Raw genomic sequence first — 21421 nt, 5'->3', positions numbered from 1 at the left:
ATCCAGCGGTTAATGAGGAACGAGATATTATCTTACAAGATCTCTAATTGGTCACTTTTTCTTTCATCCAATGAAAAATCTCCTGAGATAGTGAAATCTTTTTTATTCAACCAGTGGAACACCCATTCATTTTAACATTTTAACATTTTACTAGAATATCGGAGTAATCGCCCTTTGATCTCTTTTCCAATAGTTTCCTAATCATGGACCAGGAATACGATTATGTTATCCTTGGTACAGGACTCAAGGAATGTATTTTGAGTGGTCTGTTGTCCGTAAACGGGAAAAAGGTTCTTCATATGGATCGCAACTCTTACTACGGTGGAGAAAGCACTTCCATGCATCCTCTTGATGAGTTGTTCAAGAGATTTAAAGAATCCGAAGGCCCGGGCGACAGCTTCGGTAATAGTCGGGACTGGAATGTCGACTTGATTCCCAAGTTTTTGATGGCAGATGGTGGTCTTGTCAAGTTGCTGGTTCATACTAAAGTAACGCGTTACTTGGAATTCAAGCAGATTGAAGGAAGCTATGTTTTCCGCGGTGGAAGCGTCTACAAGGTTCCTGCGAATGACAAGGAAGCTCTCTCCTCCAGTCTGATGGGAATCTTTGAGAAACGACGATTTCGATCGTTCCTTCTTTTTGTTCTGAAGTACAACGTAGAAGACCCAACTACTTGGGAAGGCATCGACCCGAAGACTTCGACTATGAAAGATGTTTATTCCAAGTACGGTCTTGATCAGAACACTCAGGACTTCACAGGCCATGCCATCGCTCTGTATCTCGATGATGAGTACAAAACAAAGCCGTGTGGGGAGCCTCTACAGCGCATAAAGCTGTACTATGATTCTCTGTCTCGCTACGGTCATAGCCCCTATTTGTATCCTCTCTACGGGCTTGGCGAATTGCCTCAAGGGTTTGCCAGATTGTCGGCAGTTTATGGCGGTACATACATGTTGAATAAACCAGTGGAAGAAATTGTCATGGAGAACGGCGTAGTCTGTGGAGTGAAGTCGGAAGGAGAGGTTGCAAAAACGAAAGCTGTTATCGCCGATCCTTCGTACTTCTCCGAGAGAGTGGAGAAGATAGGACAAGTTGTTCGGTGCATTTGTATTCTGTCTCACCCAATTCCTAATACAAACGATGCAAAATCCTGCCAGTTGATCATTCCCCAAAATCAAGTTGGCCGAAAATCAGGTAAGTTTGATATCTTTATCGCTTTATTACCATCCTTGCTTGTATTAACTTAAATCACTGGTAAGCGGAGATACAACTTCCATCACTGCGCATAAGACTTTTCGTTCGACAGACGATAAATTCCTTACAATTACAGCAGTTATCTCAATTTCGGGTGTCATAAACCTTTCAGAAAGTGATTCGATTTCCTGATTATCAACTAGGGTCATACAGCTGTCCGCCATGTTTTTGTTTAAAGATGATAACCTGGATGAGTTTGTGTACATACAAATAAAGTTAAGATAATGTGGTTTCGACGGGAACCTAATTATCGGCATTTTATGTTTTGGAAATCCATTAATGTTCGTTTTACCAGCAAAATCTATTTGTTTCAGGTTTAAGTCACAGGTCTCCTCCTAAATGGAAAATTTCAAAAATTTAAATGACTTTCGAATCGATTTGCATGAAGTTATTAATATTAACAAGATACAGACACCTGTCCATGATTAGTAAACATTATCACAAAGCTTTAGTCGTCGTTGTTATCGCCTGCTCCTTTACTAAATATTGTTGAAATACTAGTGTCATACAGTTTTTTATCCTTTTTACATTAAGAGTGCTCAAACAAGACTTTTCCTCATAATATCAGTATGTTTGAAGAAAAAATAAAAATATTGTTGAGGGTGGCAAGGGGTTCCTATGTGAGTGGTAATGAAGGCCAAAATTTGTCTTTACAGGAAGGCAAGCTTGATCTGTGAATTTATGAACTAACCAAAGAGGTGATTTGCCTTCTGTATTTTTTCTTTCATTTCATGAAAACCTCAAGATTTCTTTGAAACTTTACGCACCAGAGGAGAGAGTTGAATTTCCCATTTCAAGTTTTGGATTTGTGAAATGTTGTTCAAAGTATAATATAAGCAAAGCAGGAATATTTCTATTATCTGTGTGTGAAGAGGAACCAGGACCACTCATTACTACCCTCAAAAATAGATATAAAAGATTCAACAAGGAGATATTGTTCTCAGGGCTAAGATTAAGAAAGCTTCACAGATAGTTTAGGGAATTCATATTTACCCTAGATTGTGTCAGGGAAAGGTCCATTCAATATTTGGTGCAACCTCTGGTTTAAGAAACTTTTTTGTCGAGCAGGACTCTCATATTTCTTTGTGGGGAGCTTATGTGCTGTCAAGTCTAGATTCAAAACCCTCAGTTCAAATTTAAAGCACAGTTTTAATGTTTATCTTTCCATTTTACATGTGTGTGTGTATATATATATAAATTGATACCTATCTTTTTGCCTATTTTCTGATGGGCTGTTAACTTTGAGTCCTGGGACAACTGAGACTAGTGATTCAACCACTTCCTTTTCATTCTAACTTTAAATTTCTATTTATCTTCCATATTTTTATTGGCAGCAACCAAATTTAACTAATATCATGTTTTTATGGGTGATATTCTATATATTTCAATTTCCTAATCATCAAGGATCCAATTTTGTGAGAAATTTTCTCAAGTGTCTGACTCCTGAGACATTACCGATTTTTTTAAAAAATTTTTTACCCATTTCTACCAGATATCTATGTGTGCTGTATGTCTCACACCAACTCAGTCACCCCAAGAGCTAAATATTTGGCCATTGTTAGCACCAAAATTGAGACGAATGACCCTTCGTCCGAGTTACAGCCTGGCTTGAATCTTCTTGGCAAGATTGACAAGAAGTTTGTATGGATCAGTGACATGTACATGCCTAAAGATGATGGTAAAGAAAGTAAGGTATGTAGTCATTATGCCTCCAGTTCTTCTTATGGACTGTTCTCTTGCTTCATTAAAGATACAATTTAACCCTAAACTCTTAGGAGTAATAAACATCTAGAGGACATTACAGCCTAGAAGCATTTGACCATCTTAATGTGTTGTAAGCACTTTACAAACTAGTTTGTGTTTAAAAGAGAACAGGCTATAAACACACTGCTTTTGTAACTGTGTTTTTTTTCCATGGCCAATGTCTTTGCAGTTGCTCATTATTTAAACAAGTTATTGCGCAGAATAAAATATTTAACATCGTCAGTTAGTAAACATTTGGTTAGTAACTGCAATTTTTTTTTTTTCAAAAGTAGACTTTTGGACTTTGCTCCTGTAGCTGGCTCTTGTATATATAATGTATATATCAGTGTTACTGTTAGTAATAATTGTTACAGCAGTAAACCAAAGTAAACAGAGTTTAATATCTCACTTGACCTTTTAGCAGGAAGAAAAATATCGTGATCAGTCGTGTTGCATTCCAGCATGTACATGAATCATTTATTGTCACAATGATATGCTTTTACTTTAAAATTTGCACTTGTTTGTTTCATTATTTTGGTTAAACAGTCCAAAGCATGTATTAGTGTTATATTGCTTCCCAAAATTGCTGACTGATATTTGGCGACAGGCAATGCAAAAGTAGAAAATGTTTCAAATGAAATTGCTGTTCCTACATGTAGGTCTTTAGAGTATTGCTATATTTCTGGGATGAAATTGTTGTCCATTGCAGTTACAAGAATTAGTTGAATTTCCTTCCTGGTAGTTTTCTGTTACTCATTTAATATGCAGTTGTGAAGAAGCACTGTGTGAAACAAGTGCTGATCTAAAGTTTATTACCAGACCCCTGATCGAGAGTTTTGGGTTTGAGACAGCCTGCAGTGCAGGTGTCTTACTAGGGTTAGGTAATTTTAAGAAGTTCACAATCATTTATTTAACCCACCATGTTTGATTTGGAGTTACAGTCTGTGTGTTGGGGGGGGGGGGGGGTACAAATTTCTTTTTCTTCCCAGTCTTCAGCTGCTCCAAAAATCAAATATGGCAGTTATAATTTTCACCAAGACAATGCTTAGTACATGCCTGCCAAAATTACAGCTGAACTGAAGGCTAGGTTTGAGACCAGGTCAGGTTATGGAGTTGCGTCCCAAGGCAAGACACTTTACTTCGACTTACAGTGCTTCTCTCCACTCAGGAATATAGATGAGTACCAGATTATTGTCAGGGAGGCCTTACAAAATGCTGTAGGGTAACCGGTGATGGACTGGTATCCCATTTAGGAAAAGTAACCATACCCTTGCTCTAGAAACTAAGAGGAGCTCCAGTTGGTGGAGCCTCTTGGCTCAAGTATAGATGTCACCTCTTGACTGTGGGAGGAAAGTAACTTGTAAAACTTAAAAAGCATAGGCTTGAACTTAAAAATTTAAAATCCTGAGCCCAATACCAGAGGTTTCAATGAAAGGTGGTTACTGGTGGTGTACTGCTGCCAATAAGACCTCCCACTGCTGTTTGTTGACCTCAGGAGCAGGCCGTGATGTTTTGGCTCCTTTAGTGGCCACAGCCATCTATTACACCATTGGCAGTTACTCATGGAAAAATTTTGTTAAAACCCCTGTTCTGCAGTAACCAGTATTTCACCATGTCTCTCAAAGATGTATAATTTGGACTTACCCTTTTTTGCCATTTATTTCATCAGATATTCATTTCGAAGTCTTACGATGCTACTACTCATTTTGAAACTGTCTGCGAAGATATCATGGATATGTATGAGAGGATCACAGGGGAAAAGTTTGACCCTAGTTCAATTTCTTTAGAAGACGTCAAAGTTGAGAATTAATTTCTTGCAATAATTTCAGTATAATTGTAGTGTAACAATTTTTGAGATGGCATTCCCCATCATATGATAATTATTTCATATTTGGACAAACTGGTATTGACAGTGAGACTAATTTTAAGTGACAGTGATTAGTTTTCAAGTGAAGGAAGATCTCAGTGTGGTGATGGCTTCTGTGGCTAACAGTTAAAAATTTGGTCATTGTACAACTAATGGTTAATTTCTTTCTGTTAAGATTAAAAGGACAATTTTTACAGTTAACTTTTCTTTTTTGATTAACAGTTAAAGTTGTCAAGATTTGTGCCTAATGGCTAACCTGTTTTGCCATTTTACTGCTAACAGTTAACCCCATTGAGACCCTGGTAAAGGATGTTAATTAAGAATGTATCATTTAATCCTTTCATTCCCAAGATCTCATTTAGTTGGTACTTCTCCTCTGTGTCTGCCATGCAATTCTTATGATTTTCCTTATGGGAATTTGGTATTGAATCAACAGATAGTTTCTTAATTGATATTTTTCTCCATTCTCATCACTTGTCTGCCTGATATGGTATTAGCATTGTAAGGAGAAATTCTCTCTTGGTCACTCAGGGGAGGTGAAAGGTTAAGTTTGAAATTAAGAACAACAGGGGCAAAACAAGAATCCTTCAAGCTGATTCAATTATTATTTAACAGTTATTTGTCAAAGGTGAAGTGAATATTGTTGAATGATACCCAAGACTAAGTGGAAGGGACTATTCCAAAATATTCAATGAGCAAGAGGTGAATAAATTTTCAGTATAATTGCTGGGTGCTTTTGTATTCTGTTATAAAATCATTTTCGTGGTGAAACAATTCTGTTATCATTTCTTTTTTGATAAATCATTTCAAGATAAGCAGATAAGACCCAGGTTTGCTGTTAACATCCTTGTGAACAAAAAGTAAAGTTTATAAACTAGATTCTCACATTGATGTGAATCCCTGAAAACACGCAATCATTTGGGAACAGTAACTCAATAATGAAAACTTTTTAAGTTGATCCAACTTTGACCAATTAAAGATGATTGTTGTTCCCTAACCTAACCCTTTGACCCCTGAGAGTGATCAGCATCTAATTTCTCTTTACAATATTACACCTGGATCAAACATTATGGTCATAAGAATAAGGGAAGTGATCACCACATAAAGAAGTTCTTGATTGTCAAACAATTCTCCTCGTCAACGCCTTAGGAAATGTTTGGAGAATATGCCTGAATGTACATCCATTGTCTAAGAATCATGTAAGCCTGTCACTGGAAATCATTTTTATTTCAATCAGTTACTAGTAAACCACTCATCAAATAATTATGTGACCTGTAATGAGAGATTATAGGGTGAGCTGCCCATAGGGCAAGTACAAAAACAGAATAATTTATTATGTGATATATTATTTATTAGTTTTAATTATGAGACATATCCACTGATCAGTAGGAGTTAAAGTTTGTTCAGAAGGATACAGCAGTCAAGTGTAGTTATTTAAAAGGAAATCCATTTTTGGTGCCTGGGCATCAATGCCCTGTGCAAAATTTCTATGGAAAATATAAGAAACAACTACTGTCTGGCAACATGAGAGAGAGAAAATTAATATGTTCATATAAATTTGTGAAAGGAAACCAAAGTAGAAAAAAGAAAAGCTCAAACTTTTTGAACACAAAGATTTTTCAAGTACAAGAATCTTGCTGACTTATCATTCTGTTTTGAGCTTTACTAAAAAAGTTGTATGCATCTAAAATTCTGTGACCCATTGGCTCATGTAGTTACTTGTAGTTTGTGAGACAACTTGGTTCTGACAGCCTGAAAGCAAGCCATCTAGTCAATAAAGTGTTTGCTCATGCACAGACATGTGACTGCTGCTCATGCACAGACATGTGACTGCTGCTCATGCACAGACATGTGACTGCTGTGTTGTTCAGAAGGAGAGTATGATTGATAGTGCTAAAGTTCACGTTTCAAGAAACTGGTTCACTTAAAATTTTTACTCAGAAAAGTTTTTAGGAACCATGGTTTATTTTCAAAATAACTGAAAGGAAAGACTGACCTAATGCTAATTTTAACAAAATATTAGTTTCTTTCTGGGTAATTATCAGTATGTGATGACTTTGATAAGTCACAAATATTGCAAACAGGTTTTTCCTTCTAGAAAATTTTATTATTGTAGTTTTCTTGTTTTAATAATATTTAAGAGGTAGCAACTCAAGCATTTAGAGACTTAAAATAAAATTTGTGTTAGTCAACCATAAAGTTCAACTTTTAGAGATTGCAATGAAATAGTTCACACAAAGTCAGAGAAATAAAAAATTATTCTCTGAAAATACATTTAGACAGAATATGTCCTTAGTAATGTTATATTACAAAGCAGTAGTTTCTCTGTTCTTCACCATTCATAGTTAAACTGTGTTCTATGTGGAGATATCTTTGTTTGTTAAATGTGGTATCCATCAAAAAAGGCCTCTTTTAAAGAGATACACAGTGTATGCCTAACTTTGTTATAAAGAAGTAGAATAAGATTGCTTAGAATTCAACATAAGATTTATTATCATTATGGTATCAGCGTGAACTAACCACCGAAAATGTTGTAATTCACTGCTGCATCCTTTCAGCCGTCTAAAATTGTCTCATAGCACTTTTGGTATATTTTTGATTGATTGCTAAAACCTCATGACAGGAAGAGTAGGCAGGTGGTCATCTCTGACTCTTTCTTCAAAAATTATGAGAAAAACAACTACAACCACATTGATTTGTATTTTAGGTTGCTCCGAAATACTTGTTCTGCTGTTGAAATGTATGTGATTTTGCAGTCATTGGAGGGTAATACACACTCTTTAAATACTCGAAGATGAAACTTGCATTTCTCAACTGCCTCATGTTATATACAAGTTTTCATTCTATTTTTGAATCGAATAAACATTTCATTCTCCTCACAGGAATAATGATATTTTGTGTATTTTTATGTTGAATTTTATTTTCTGTAGGAAATTGGTTAAATCAATTATTGGAAAGAACAAACTCGTGTAGGAATTGAATCAGATGTAACTGGAACAGCTTTCTTTAATCAGACGCTTACCAAGGCTTTGTGTAACATGTGTGTTTTACTGATTTACATAGGAAATGGTGTCAAATAAAAGATTGTATGCTTAAACCTCCTATATTGTACTTAAAGTAATTATTTATGCAAATACTCCGAACCAAATATAATTTCTTAAAACGCTCTTTATGAGGCTGTTTCAAGCAAACCTCTGCGTTCCAAGTTATGTGTCCAATGTTTCAGAATACCTTTCGGACGGGATAAACCTGGTATGGTCTAACTTAGATTCCCATTAAATCGAAGGCTAAGTTGTTTTCATTCTGACCACCCCTTCTAGCTGTTGATAATTTGCATAATAAATTGCGTCGGCCATCGAGCAGCTTGTGCCAGTCGTTTCTCCGATAATTTAGGGCTTTTCCACATTTTTTACGTTTTGCCTCAAGTATTTGGCACTCGATAGCAGCGAAGGCTTATGAGGAATGAGTCTCAAGAGACTGTTGCACATTAGAAAATACTACAAAATCAGTTTCCAGGTTAAATGGAAAACCATGGAATTTAGCGAAAAGCGGTGAAGGCACTGTTCGGAATTCCATTTTTATTGCGATTCGCAGAAGTCCTTTGAGTCGGCAAACCCAGGAAAAGTTGTTCTCAGCAGGAGTCTGGCGTGTCCAACCTTAGTGTAGAGCAGTAAGAGATTAAGGTGACAGGCATTTTAATTAAAAACAAAGAACAAGACAAAACAAAAAACAGAACAAATTTATACCATTTACTGTTTGATTATGGAATATAGATATTTTGAAATTATGACAATAGAAATAACTGACATAAATTCGCGACTGGTGGCTTGGCTTCACAACCCGAGTTCTTGAAATAAATAAAGGGAGTAAGTTTCTGCTCATGCGTGCAGTTCCGTAAAATGCTTATTCTCGTTCCCACGTCCTCGCGGGTCGGACGCGGACGGTTAGTAAGAACGACTAGCTTTAAGAACGGGGATACAAAGTAATTGTTTTCGTTTATGTCCACGCACATTTCTGCGTATTTAGTCTGTCACCTTCGCAATATTTAAAAACCTCAAATAAAATTATTTTCGTGATCCGTCCAGAGTCATATGACACTAATCAAAGTCGGCTAATCGAATGACAGAATGTCTAGAACATTTTCCTAATAGGATATGGTGAATTGGTAATGCCTTGCGTCACTTAAATTATTTGCTCCGAGCTTCGCCAGCTCGCTTAATTGATACAAACACAAGACATCTTTCCTACCTCATCCAATAGTTTTGATAAACAAAATTAGTGTAATTTAGACAAAGTAAGAAAAAATGTTTTAAAAGGCTTCAATTGATTTTCACTATTCTGCAAAATCGTCCAGACTATTCAATGTTTTTAAAAATGTTATTGCCCATTTTTCAAGTTTGACAGCGGTAACTGTCACCTGCTTCAGACTCTCAATAAGTAATAATCTTCGCTATTATGACGATACCATAAATTATTCGAAAGATTAAAGCCGTTATTTTCAGAAACGCTTTGTTAAATGAAGAATGGAGAAGTTTCACGTAAACAATTTTGATCAGATTAGGAACTAACTTCATTTCCATAAAGAGATCTTTTTAAAACGGAACACTAGAAGCCAATTTATAAATACATTTTTTACATTTTTATCAGTTTTATTTTATCACGGTCGTGAGAAGTGTATGATAATCGGCGCGAACCTTACAAAATTAAGGTGCGCACATTCTAGACAACACAAAGTGGGTAACTTGAGTTGCCTTTGAGTCTGTGTAAAAGGTTTTACCGAATACGTTTCGTTCGCGAAAAGTTATGGTATGGAGGCCTCTTTATTCTACATAGGAAAATATACGACAAGCAAAAGCCATCTACTCACTACGTTTGTGATTTTACAGTTCACGTGAAAATCGAAACATTTGCGTGAGGAGATATAGAGAATACGACTTAAAACATTTTAAACTTACGCCATGAAATAAGTCAGTAGGGTAATGCGATTGGAGAAACCTACTCTGCAAACATTTTGACCTTCGCGCGGTTCAGACAATTTCGTGACATGACATTATAATTCAAGATAATTTGTTAAAAACCCAAATCACTATTTGTACCGTAGTGATGGCAATTGTAGATTATCAAAGAAGAATGAAATTGCCATCAGAACGCGTTGATTGCATTTCGTGTCTATTTAATGATTTATCATCCCAAAGAGCTTTGTGGAAAGCCCCTTGGCCTGTACAAGGACTTGCCAAGTTTGATTGATTTAGAACCATTTATCGCCCTAAGAAAAAAAGAAAACATTTGCATACGACATACAAATGAATAAACACAATTGCAACCAACGAATCAAAAAGGAACAGGAGAATTAAATACAGCGTTGAGGTTTCGAAGGGCCTTCAGTTTTACAAATGTCCAACGGCGAAAAATGTCTTGCACAAATCTGGTGTTTGTTACTTTCCTCGCTTTCTTTGTTTGCTTTCGTCTTCTTCCAGTGAAAGGAGGGCAAGTTTTCAAATTAGGTAAGCGAATGAAACTCTCTAATGAGTATGGTTTGTTAAATTAAATCGTCTGAAGGGAAATGTTTCAGTTAACCTGGCCAGTCGGCGGTTAACAACAAGTTTATACATGTATTTGCATTTTAGGTGCTATTTTCCCCAAGAACAACACAGATTTAGACGAAAAGATTTTAAGGTTTGCAATCGACACCGTGAATAAAGAGGGATGGCTCTCCAATATCACTCTTAACTGTTCGATACGATATGCGGCTGCAGATAATTCGTTTGAGAATACTTATAAAGGTAAGCTGGAACAACCCTGTTTACCCTGTTCAAGTGCTTCACCCCAGATCATAAAATTTTAACAGATCCGAAGTCTTCTTTCGACGAGAAAAAGACCGTCTGAGGTTACCTAAATACCGTTAAGTCTTTACATTTCTCATTTCTCTAACGGTATTTCCCTTTTTAAAGGGCTAACCGTTAATTTACAAGAAATGGATGTGGTAGATGTGTCAATGCGAAACAATTCTTTGGCGCTCATTGAAACAGCGTGACATATCACACTCTAATCTATAATAAATAGTGACAATTTTTTCCCTCACAAACGCGAAAAAGTATAATTAAAATTGATTACCATCCTCATTTTTAGAAACTGAAATAAATACTCGTGCACCTCATCAAAATGAAAAGTTAATTTTATCGTTAAATATTAAAAAGCGTCCTCCAATTTAAACTTCACTTTCTTAAAACGTGGCTTTTGGCAAATGGCACGTTGTTCAATCAAAATTTTTCCTCATCTATCATGATGGTAAAAGCAATATATTGTGGATGAAACATGTGTTCTTCAGAGAGATTATTAAATTTTTGAATGCCAACAAATTATCTCAAATTTCTACAATGCTTAATTTTCGCACAATATTTATGCTGTTTTTTCTCTCCTTCTTTGGCTTCAGTAATAGTTGTGTACTTAGTTGCCAAGCCTTTGATTTAGAGTGTGGCTGAAGGTGATCTTGTTGTGATAGAGACCAGTATTAAGTTAGCATGATAGCAAAGTAATTTGCATTTGAAAGCAGCAAGGTTTGTATCAAAACAAGGTCAACCTTAGCCTGTCCAAAGCCTTGGCAACCAAGCACACAACTGTAAAATGGAACATTTGTAATTTGCTTTCCTACTGTGTGAATGCAATTACAAAATTATCTGGCTGTTCGTGAAAGGTTGAACGCGGTGTTTCATCGGGTGGCCCATTTTAAGTCATATTTAAATTTTTATGGATGAAAATTAATGCATTCCGAACAAAAAAAAATCTTAACTTTTTTTTTCAGTGGATGCCATGATCATCCATAGTAGGGTTACTGAAAAAAATCTGCCTTATTGTACCTCCAACTTCAATGTCTCGCAAAAGAGAAAAGAATTGTATGCATTGTCTCCCGACCCTTGAGAGTTTCGGTGCGCCAGGGATTGCGAATCCTTCTTAGCGCCATACATTTTCGGTTCAAGTCAAAGGTAGCCTGCAGAATAGCATTTTTCAGTCAAACGGAGGAGGACTCCCCTCGCGCGCGACTTGCATTTCACACTCGCCTAGCGCTTGTCTCCGTTCGCCTGTGGAACGCAAAAAATTAAGGTTCTGCAGGCTAAGTCAGAGGAAGTTATGTGAACATAGCGGCCAAACGTTTGCGCATGCGCAAACGCTTAAACAGCACGATGACAGGCCCGACATCTTGCTTTCAGGCCGCTAGAACCGAGTAGTCTCACAGGAGTCATTAACAACCAATAAAGCCGGTAAATCACGGTGTTTTTGAACAGTTCAACGTTCTTGAAGCTCAAGACAAGATGTTGAATGAATAAAAAAAAACCTTTGTGCCACTTATAAACTCATAATTTTACACTTCCTTCCCTTGTTTAGTAAATCAGCTGATCAACGAGGGAGTGATTGCAATCATTGGTCCAAAGACTTCAGTTGCTGTGAAAGCGACGCATTCATTATGTTCTAAGTTGCAAATTCCCCAGATTAGCGCCACTGCCACGGATCCAGATTTTTTCTTCAATTTTCGTAGTTACAGTTACTTGCTGCGCATGTCTCCTGATGATATAAAAATGAGTCTTGCGATGAAGGAATTAATTGCTCACCACAAGTGGAAAAGAATGGGGATCTTAACAGCAAGCACACTTTACGGTAAGCCATTTTTTTTCACTTGAACACAATGAACGGCGTGTTAGGCACCACCCAACCATATCCCTAGCCAGAGGGTCATAATGTAGTCAACCCATCAGCAGTCAGGCGTAAAAACATTGGCAAATTTTGACCGTCAGTTTAAAAATAGATTAACCGTAATGTTTTTTCCGTCGACCACGTCGGAAAGAAATTGACGGTTAGCCGTAAAATGGCCTAAATTTTAAACGTTAACCGCAAAAGCCATTACATCTGTGACACCCTCAAGTCAATACCTAGTCCAGGACAGGTTGCCCACGGACTCCAATATCTAACTGGAATTTTGTCACAAATGACTTACCAATACGCCTGCCTGTCTTCCGCGAATTTGGTCGGCACTAAACGTCACAATCTGCCAATCAATTGAAACTTGGTGGCTCGCATCTTAATAAAAGATACCAAAGTTCATTCCTTATAATTTGATATTTCAGACATGAATGCATTGAGCCAATTCATAGAGTTTGCTACAAAAGAAAAGTGGGAAATACTGGGAGTTGAGCACTTTACAGTCACAGCTGGAAGCTATAAAGTAAATGCTACAAAAAACCTTCTAAATCTGAGGGAGAAAGGTGCACGCGTGATACTGTTAAGCTGCCCAGCTGATTATGTACCACAAGTACTGGAACAAGCGGAACGACTGGACATGATCAGAGAATGGGTGTGGATTTTGACTAACAATGCAATTTCTCAGGTTAGTGAATAGAATCGTTTATAATTTTTTGGCGTCAATTGTGATGCGCTGATAGTACCTCTTAATCCCTGTGACCTGTGGCTTCAATTATTCGTATAACTTACAAGCAAGCCCTCGTCATATTATTAGCGCTACAAGGCGAGCGTTTCTCCGCACGCGCAAAAGATTTGAAATGGATCTGAGAGAGGTTTGCCGGGGGTCTGTAAATCGGTTAGAACTACAGGGGGCTCCTATGGGCAGCAACCAATCACAGAGCAGTATTTTGTACCACGTGACCCATTTGACCAATCAGAAAGCGTTATTGAGCCACACCCCTTGTTACAATATGTACGTGATTACATGCGCCATCAATGTCTAACTAGACTGAGATCGAGTTTCATCTGTATTGTCTTACAACGCTGTATGCTACTGAATGGTTGATAAAAACGGATCTTGAAACATGGTGGCAGCGAAATAGGATAACGAATCCTCCCCCTACCACTTACGGAGTCGAAAACAGTTGGTGTAGTAATGTCCGACTCAGAAACGGCGCCTGAAGCGCCACCACCTGGCTCTTCGCAACAGACCCTAACACAACTGGGAGTTGTGCAACACCCGCCTTTTGGCGCGATGGCCGGGATAATGCCTCCTGGAAAACTAGTTACGACTGGGAATGTGGCGGACAACTGGAAAGTATGGAAACAAATGTGGGGCAACTACATGGTCATTGCTCAACTCGAGCTGAAACCGCTGGCGTACAAAGTCGCATTGTTTCTCCACTGTATCGGTGTTGATGCGTTAAAGATTTTTAACGGCTTCCAATTCGACACTCCAGACGATAGACATGACCTGGCAAAGATAATACAAAAGTTTGACGAATTCACCATCGGCGAACTGAACGAAACCTTTGAAAGATACACTTTCAACTCCAGAAGTCAACAGAAAAACGAAAGCATTGATGCTTATGTCACCGCCCTTCGCACACTAGCGAAAACATGCAATTTTTGTGACTGCATGCGTGATTCGATCATTCGCGACAGGATCGTCCTGGGCATTCAAGATCACCGCACTCGCAAACGGCTTCTACAAGAACGGAGTCTCACCCTGGCGAAGTGTATCGATCTTTGCAAGAGTTCTGAGGCAACAAAGTCGCAATTGAAAACGATCTCGGGCGCTCAGAACGAACATGTTCACGCTGTGCAAGATAAACACCCGCCTTCCAGCCGCCGTGATGACAAGTCTAGGAAAAGCCGCGCGGGGAAGACGAAGACCTGTAAATTTTGTGGCAAAGTACATCCTTTCGAAAAAGGAAAGTGTCCAGCGTGGGGCGCGAAATGTACGAAGTGCGGTGGCAGAAATCACTTCGCAACAACCTGCACTACTCCGACCAGAAAAGTGTACAACTTGAGAGATGAATCCTCCGATGACAGCGACATGGAGTACATTACAAGCATTGTTGCACGACCGGACATGATACACGCTGTTACACAAGAACATGATTACCCAAGAGTAATCTACACTGAGATGCTTGTGGGCAAGGCAGAAGTGAAATTTCAAGTAGACAGCGGCGCCTCGGTGACTGTCATTTCCGCCGATCTTGTGGCTGATTAGAAGCTTGAGCCCACCACAAAGACACTACAAATGTGGAACGACACAACACTAAAGCCACTGGGTTCCTGTCGATTAATTCTTCACAATCCAAAGAATAAGAAGAAGTTCTCGGTGGAATTCCTTGTCGTTGATAGACAACTGACCCCACTCATTGGAGCAAAGGCAGCTCAACAGATGGGCCTAATTACTGTCAACACTCAAAACTTCACGATCGCAAAACCACCTGAACGATCAAGGGCAAAGGTTAAGAGCGGCTGACGAAATAGTAGCGGCCTACCCAGAGGTGTTCCAAAGAGAGCTAGGAGCACTACCAGGAACAGTTCACCTCGAAGTCGAACAAGGCGCAACTCCCGTCGTCGCACCTCCACGCCGTGTCCCAACGTCACTCAAAGAGAAACTGAGGAAAGAACTGGATCGACTACAGCAATTGGAGGTCATAGCTCCAATCGATGAACCCACTCCATGGGTTAGCAGTCTTGTCGTGGCTGTGAAGAAATCTGGAGCGCTGAGAATCTGTATCGACCCCAGGCCACTTAACACTGCCCTGAAGAGAGAAAGGTATCAACTTCCTGTACTTGAGGACATACTCCCGGAGCTCTCAAAAGCAAAAGTATTCTCGACAGTTGACCTCAAGTCGGGATACTGGCACTGTGTCCTTTCCCCTGAGTCCAGCGTACTCACGACCTTCGCAACACCCTACGGAAGGTACAGATGGATTCGTTTGCCCTTCGGTCTCTCCGCCTCGTCCGAGATTTTCCAGAAGCACTTAACTCACGCAGTGGAAAGCTTACCTGGTATTCTGTGCATCGTGGACATCCTCATTTATGGTACTGGAGAGACCGACGAAGAAGCCACTGCAAACCATGACAGGAGTCTACGAGATCTCCTACAAAGGCTTAAGAACCGCGGCATTGTCCTTAACCCAGACAAGATGAAGCTGAGGATGAGCGAGGTAAATTTCATGGGGCATCTCCTGACGAACAAGGGCCTAAAGCCTGATCCTGCCAAAGTAGAGGCGATCACAAAATTGCCGAAGCCACAAGATGTGGAGGGCGTTCAGCGCCTCAACGGATTTGTCAATTATCTAGCCAAGTTCCTTCCGAAACTGTCTGAAGTCATGGAACCGATTCGTCGCCTGACTCGGAAGGACGCTCCATGGAACTGGTCTTCGGAACAAGACCAGGCGTTTGCAAACGTGCAGCGGCTAGTAACAGAAGCGCCTGTTCTACGTTACTACGACCCTTCCCTAGACCTCACCATACAGTGTGATGCGAGCCAGAGTGGCCTTGTTGCAGCATTACTTCAGAACAGCAAGCCTATAGAGTATGCAAGTCGCTCCCTTACCGACACAGAAACCCGGTATGCTCAAATAGAGAAAGAGATGCTGGCGATTGTCTTCTCTCTTGAGCGTTTCAACCAGTATACATTTGGTCGACATGTACACATCGAAAGTGATCACAAGCCACTGGAGATGATTCTACAGAAACCACTCGCTCGAGCGCCTCGACGCCTCCAGTTAATGATGATGAGATTACAGAAATACGATTTCACCGTGCACTATGAGCGTGGCGAGAACATGCATTTGGCCGACATGCCGTCAAGGGCTTACCTACCCTACAACGGAAAAGAAGTAGATGACTTCGAATCAGTCAACATGGTCCGTTATCTACCCATATCTGACCAACGTTTAGACGAAATAAGAGCAGAGACCCGGAAGGACCAGTGTCTGCGAGAGCTGTCAGATACCATTCTCGTAGGATGGCCTGAGAAGAAGGAGCATGCTCCAGCACTGATACACCCTTACTTCAGTATGCGCGACGAACTGACCGTACAAGAAGGGCTGGTTTTCAAAGGGAATTCCGTTGTGATACTAAAGAGCCTTCGCGCAGATATGAAGCTGAAGATTCACTCGTCCCACCTTGGAATAGAGGAGTGTCTGAGGCGTGCCCGTGAATGTATCTACTGGCCAGGCATGTCTGCGGAAATGAAGCACCACATCTCCGCCTGTGAAATATGTAGAGAACTCGACAGCACCACACACCCAAAGGAGACACTAATGTCCCACGAGGTCCCATCCCGTCCTTGGGAGAAGATCGCCACAGACATCTTTACTCTTGATGGCAAAGACTACCTGGTCACCATAGACTACTATTAATAGCAATTTCTGGGAGGTGGACAGGTTGCCGAACAATAAAGCCAGCACCATCATTCTGAAGCTAAAGAGTCACTTTGCTCGCTACGGTATACCTGATCAAGTGATCAGTGACAATGGGCCACAGTTTACAAGTGACAAATTCGCTGAATTCTCCAGAAAGTGGGATTTTGAGCACCTTACCAGTAGCCCTGGAAATAGCAAAGCCAATGGCAAGGCCGAGTCTGGGATGAAGACAGTCAAGCGCATTCTGAAGAAATCAATCAGGGCTGGAACCGACCCATACCTCGCTGTACTCGACTATAGAAACACGCCGACACAAGGGACGACGACCAGCCCAGCACAACGTCTGATGAGCCGAAGGACCAGAACACTCCTTCCTACCACTCAAAGCCTACTACTACCCAGGACCACAAACCTGGAAGTGGAAAAGAAAGAGCTGAGACAGCGCCAGCAGGCCTAAGCCAAGTACTACAACCGGTCCGCAAAGGATTTACCCAGTTTGTCTGAAGGCGATGTTGTTAGAATGAAGCCATTCAAACTTGGAGATAAGTCTTGGCGCAAGGCCAAAGTCACTGCAAGACTCGACGAGCGATCATACACCGTTGAGACGGACAACGGAGCAGTGTACCGCAGAAACTGACAGCACCTGCGGAAAACATCTGAACCACCAGTTGAACCCACCATCACAGCGCCAGAACCTGATATGGCCAGCGCAGATGAACAGGCGACCACAACCGCAGCGTCTACCCCTGACCAGAGCAATGCTCCTCACGAGCCACACCCTGAAGAGGTGACTGTTCCGGAACAATGTCGGAGGTCAGAGCGAGTCAGGAGGAGCCCAGCATACCTCAAGGACTATATCCGTGACTAGACTCGTGACTTTAAATCCTTCTTCGCGGTTATCATAGGGTTCAGTGTTCTCGTTTACCGATCCTCTCATGTCGAACTCATCAGCTGATAGATTTTGTCCTATGGCATTGATTCTGAACTGAACTGACATTGACACTTTTATTGGTTAATTTTATTTTTATTTTTTTCTTTCTTTCTTTTTCTCTTTGTTCAAGCTTTTCTTCACAAAAAAAAAGAAAATATGTACGTGATTACATGCGCCATCAATGTCTAACTAGACTGAGATCGAGTTACATCTGTATTGTCTTACAATGCTGTATGCTACTGAATGGTTGATAAAAACGGATCTTGAAACACCCCTAAAGTTTGAAAAAACAACGCCTAATTAACCACCTACTACCCTTAGGAGCCCCCTCTACTATTTCGGTTCCAGACCCCTTCAAGACTTCTCAACGGCTCGTGTTGCCCAAAGGCCTCGTACTTTCCCGCGGGCGAAGAAACACTCGTATCGAAGAACCCAGTCGCAAGCTACAATTCGTAGTAAAAGGGTTCGTATTTCTCATAAGTTAGACTGGTTTGCACAACCATTACGATCCTGGTTTGTTGGTATTTTACATCATCAAAACAACAGATATGTATTATACATCGACCAAACGTGAACAAGTTGACTGCACTAGCTCCTTTCCTGAGCTTTTAAAAACTCATCCGTAGCCAAGGTTCACGAGGGCAAAGACAAAAATAATACAACAGAGTTTCAAATAAGTTCCCAAACTCGCTAAGGCCTTGGTTTTACAATTCCATTGCTGTTAAAAACGGTTGTAAAAGATCTCTCTCCTAAAACTTGTAAGTAAGTGAGCCAGCTGCTAAGATTGCAATTTCAGGCGGGTAGTATGGGTCCATCTGGCCTTTTCTGGTAGCCGAACAGAGTATGCTGTCGCAAAACGATCAATGTGGGGAATCATTACTTCATGCATGTTGCATTTTCTCTGTTTTCTCATAGCTGTGCCCTTAAGATATTTTACTCTGACCCCTCAATTAACCCCTAAGATGTATATGTTTCAGGATAACAGAGAAATTTCTTACAAAGAGGGAGTCATTGGCGTGCGTTTACCCGTCAGAGGTCGTGGCCAACTGTTTGATAGTGTCTCGAAGGAATGGAGCAAAATTGTTGAAACGTCATCTATTAATGTAGGTCTGGGGACCAATCATTATTTATTACGCCTGGGGGGGAGGGAGGATCGAGGAGTGATCAGCTGTCGCCAACAGACTATAAAGGAGGATCATTAGAGTATTACAGGACCTCACACGGGGGAGTGGGGGGAATCAGGTGAATTTTGTCGTAACTCCGTTAAAATCTTCAAAACCCCCATTCCCCAGGCGACAGATAATGAGCGGTATCTTATATTATTCTATCAGTTATCTGGTGCAGCCAAATCTTTGGCGGCAAATGTCTTTATAAATTAGCACACGCTCAACCTTTGAGTATCTCTTGCTGCAATGCAAAGTTCGATGAAATTTGTCAGTCTCGAGTGGGCAATGAAGGAAAATAGATTGGGAATATCTCCGACTTTAAAGGCAGTAATGCTCAACTTTTTTATCATTTTCTAAACGTGGGTCTCTGGACTGGAGTTTCACTCGCTAGAGAGCGTTGCATGTCAGAAAATCTGTGGCCGTACCCTCCCCCGTCAAGGTGAAAGGGAAGCGAGTGAACGTCTACGTTACCTTGCCTCTGTTTCACCTTGCGGGGGAAGGGTACAGCTACACTTAAGCTAGTTGTATGTAGGCCCATATAAATTGCACTTGCATAATTTTTGGCATAATTTAGAAAAACACGCATAAAGTTTGGTCTTTTTACAAAAGTAGCATTACTAGCATTATCAGCATATTTTCATTTTTTTTATTTTTTTGAAGAGAACATTACCAAAGTCATGACTCGTTTGGTCTCTAAGACTGACTGTTTGCGAGTTCGTTCCACAATAACTATACGAAGTCGTTCGTCCTCTAGAGGACTGGGCACAACAGTCCTAGTTCCCGCTTTTACTGAAATAATAAAATGACGTCAAAAGAAAAGTAGTGCTAACGTCGTACATTGGAATTAAGTGTAGCAGTTAATTGTGTTTGATTAGAGCAAGCATGTGACTCAAAATAAAGAAGAATCATTCTTTATTAAAAAGTATAAAGTATGGAATTATTTCTGTTCCTTTTTTCGGAAAGCATCCTTCGTAAGAAGTACCAAAATTTTGAAAAACGAGGGTAAATTAGGAAAAAATAGAGCAATGCTAGTAGCATAATATGCTACTTTTACTGGTACAATCTTTCAGGGCCTAAATGCGTGATATCTCGAACCACGGCTGCGAAGAAGACTTTAAACAAACTTTTTTTTTAATGTGTCCTCTGTTATTTCATTTACAACAGGCTCGGTCAGGACGGATCTATGACGCTGTTTTAACTGTCGCCAGGGCTATCGAAGAAATTCTTTCTCAGAACAAATCACTCTCGCAGCCTCCTGTTGGCAATGGACTGTGCAGATCTGATAAACCGTGGATAGACGGAAAGATGCTTCTGGACAAAATGAAAGGGGTTAGATTTCTTCTTCAAATCGAATATTAAATAATTTTTTGAAAGAGGAAAAACTTGATTTTGAGCACGTGATCTTTGCAGAGCTTTCGTTTGCCAAAATGGAAATTAACAGTTAGATTAGAATCAAGCAACCTTCTTCCACTCCGTCCTTCCGAAAAAAAAAGAAAGATTTTACAATAAATTGAGGTTTTAAAATTTTTTTTATTAGGTAACCACTTGGTGTTTCGGTGCGCATTCTCAGTGTTCTGTGCATAGTTGTTCTCGCACTCAATTACGCCACGTAACGACTTTTTATCTAAGGGGAGGGGGGATGACGCAGATGACTTGTTCTCTTAGGGAAGGGGGGATGACGCAATGACGAGTGTGCTCGCCCAAAACGCTGCTGCCCAGGTTCGATTCCCGGAGCTGGCGTCATATGCGGGTTGAATTTGCGGTTAGTTCTTGACTAGTCTTCCTCTTTCTGCAGTAAAAGAAAGGTCGGTGAACATGTCTGAATTTTGCAAAATTGATCCGTAATATTTCTCTCCTTCCTCATGGAAGGTTTTCCACAACTTTCCAACGGAGTTTTGATCCCCTTTGTAGGAGACGTTTGTTTCTAGCCTGAGCCAAACTCTATAATCGCAAGGTTTGCTCTCTCAACTCGATTTTCGCCTTTGCAATGCGCGTGCATGTCGGTTTATCGTGATCTAACCAATACCGGAGAAGCGATACGGTAGCTCGTTACATTATTAGTCTTTAGAATAATTTTTTCCCTTCTCCTTTAAGGTAAAAACTCCGGGAGTTATGAACAATATTAGCTTTACTAGTAGGACTGGATCACCATGGGAAACCGTGTACGATGTGGTTAATTTTCAGACTGATGACAAATGGGTTGAGGTAGGGGTTTCTTTTTTTTTTTTGGAAAGAGGGCTATTTCATTATTGTTAATACGTTATCTCTAAACTTAAGGTAACTTTACAAGCTAAAAAAGTTGATTTTTCTTGTAGCTGTATTTCATTCAAGA

The 21421-nt window shown here is 40.0% G+C and overlaps 2 protein-coding genes across 2 annotated transcripts in view; both read left to right on the top strand.

The window, feature by feature from the left end:
- Nucleotides 1-109: 109 nt before the first annotated feature.
- On the top strand, nt 110-7968 carry LOC113678238 (rab GDP dissociation inhibitor beta). Its single transcript, XM_027195117.2, has 3 exons — nt 110-1194; nt 2747-2946; nt 4667-7968. Exons 1-3 carry the CDS (start codon nt 204-206, stop codon nt 4805-4807), a joined length of 1332 nt encoding a protein of 443 aa, XP_027050918.2. The 5' UTR covers nt 110-203; the 3' UTR covers nt 4808-7968.
- A 2120-nt stretch (nt 7969-10088) lies between these two features.
- The window catches only part of LOC113678224 (glutamate receptor ionotropic, kainate 1), a 19576-nt gene continuing 8243 nt past the window's right edge, over nt 10089-21421 (top strand). The window contains exons 1-7 of the mRNA XM_089201483.1: nt 10089-10368; nt 10492-10647; nt 12248-12517; nt 12985-13244; nt 18901-19026; nt 20254-20418; nt 21184-21294. Of these exons, the coding sequence (XP_089057609.1) occupies nt 10275-10368; nt 10492-10647; nt 12248-12517; nt 12985-13244; nt 18901-19026; nt 20254-20418; nt 21184-21294 (1182 nt within the window). The 5' untranslated portion in view covers nt 10089-10274. The remainder of the gene's footprint in view (nt 10369-10491; nt 10648-12247; nt 12518-12984; nt 13245-18900; nt 19027-20253; nt 20419-21183; nt 21295-21421) is intronic.

Source organism: Pocillopora damicornis, chromosome 3, assembly GCF_964200805.1.
Source record: "Pocillopora damicornis chromosome 3, jaPocDami1.2, whole genome shotgun sequence".
NCBI classification, from domain to species: Eukaryota; Metazoa; Cnidaria; class Anthozoa; order Scleractinia; family Pocilloporidae; genus Pocillopora; species Pocillopora damicornis.
This window is presented reverse-complemented; position numbering and strand designations above follow the sequence as displayed.

Bases quoted from the DNA above. Each gene is read 5' to 3' on its own strand.
- LOC113678238 (XM_027195117.2), top strand. From the start codon at position 204: ATGGACCAGGAATACGATTATGTTATCCTTGGTACAGGACTCAAGGAA. The intron at 1,195-2,746 runs GTAAGTTTGATA...CATTTCTACCAG, and splicing joins TCAAGTTGGCCGAAAATCAG to ATATCTATGTGTGCTGTATG. The intron at 2,947-4,666 runs GTATGTAGTCAT...TTATTTCATCAG, and splicing joins ATGATGGTAAAGAAAGTAAG to ATATTCATTTCGAAGTCTTA.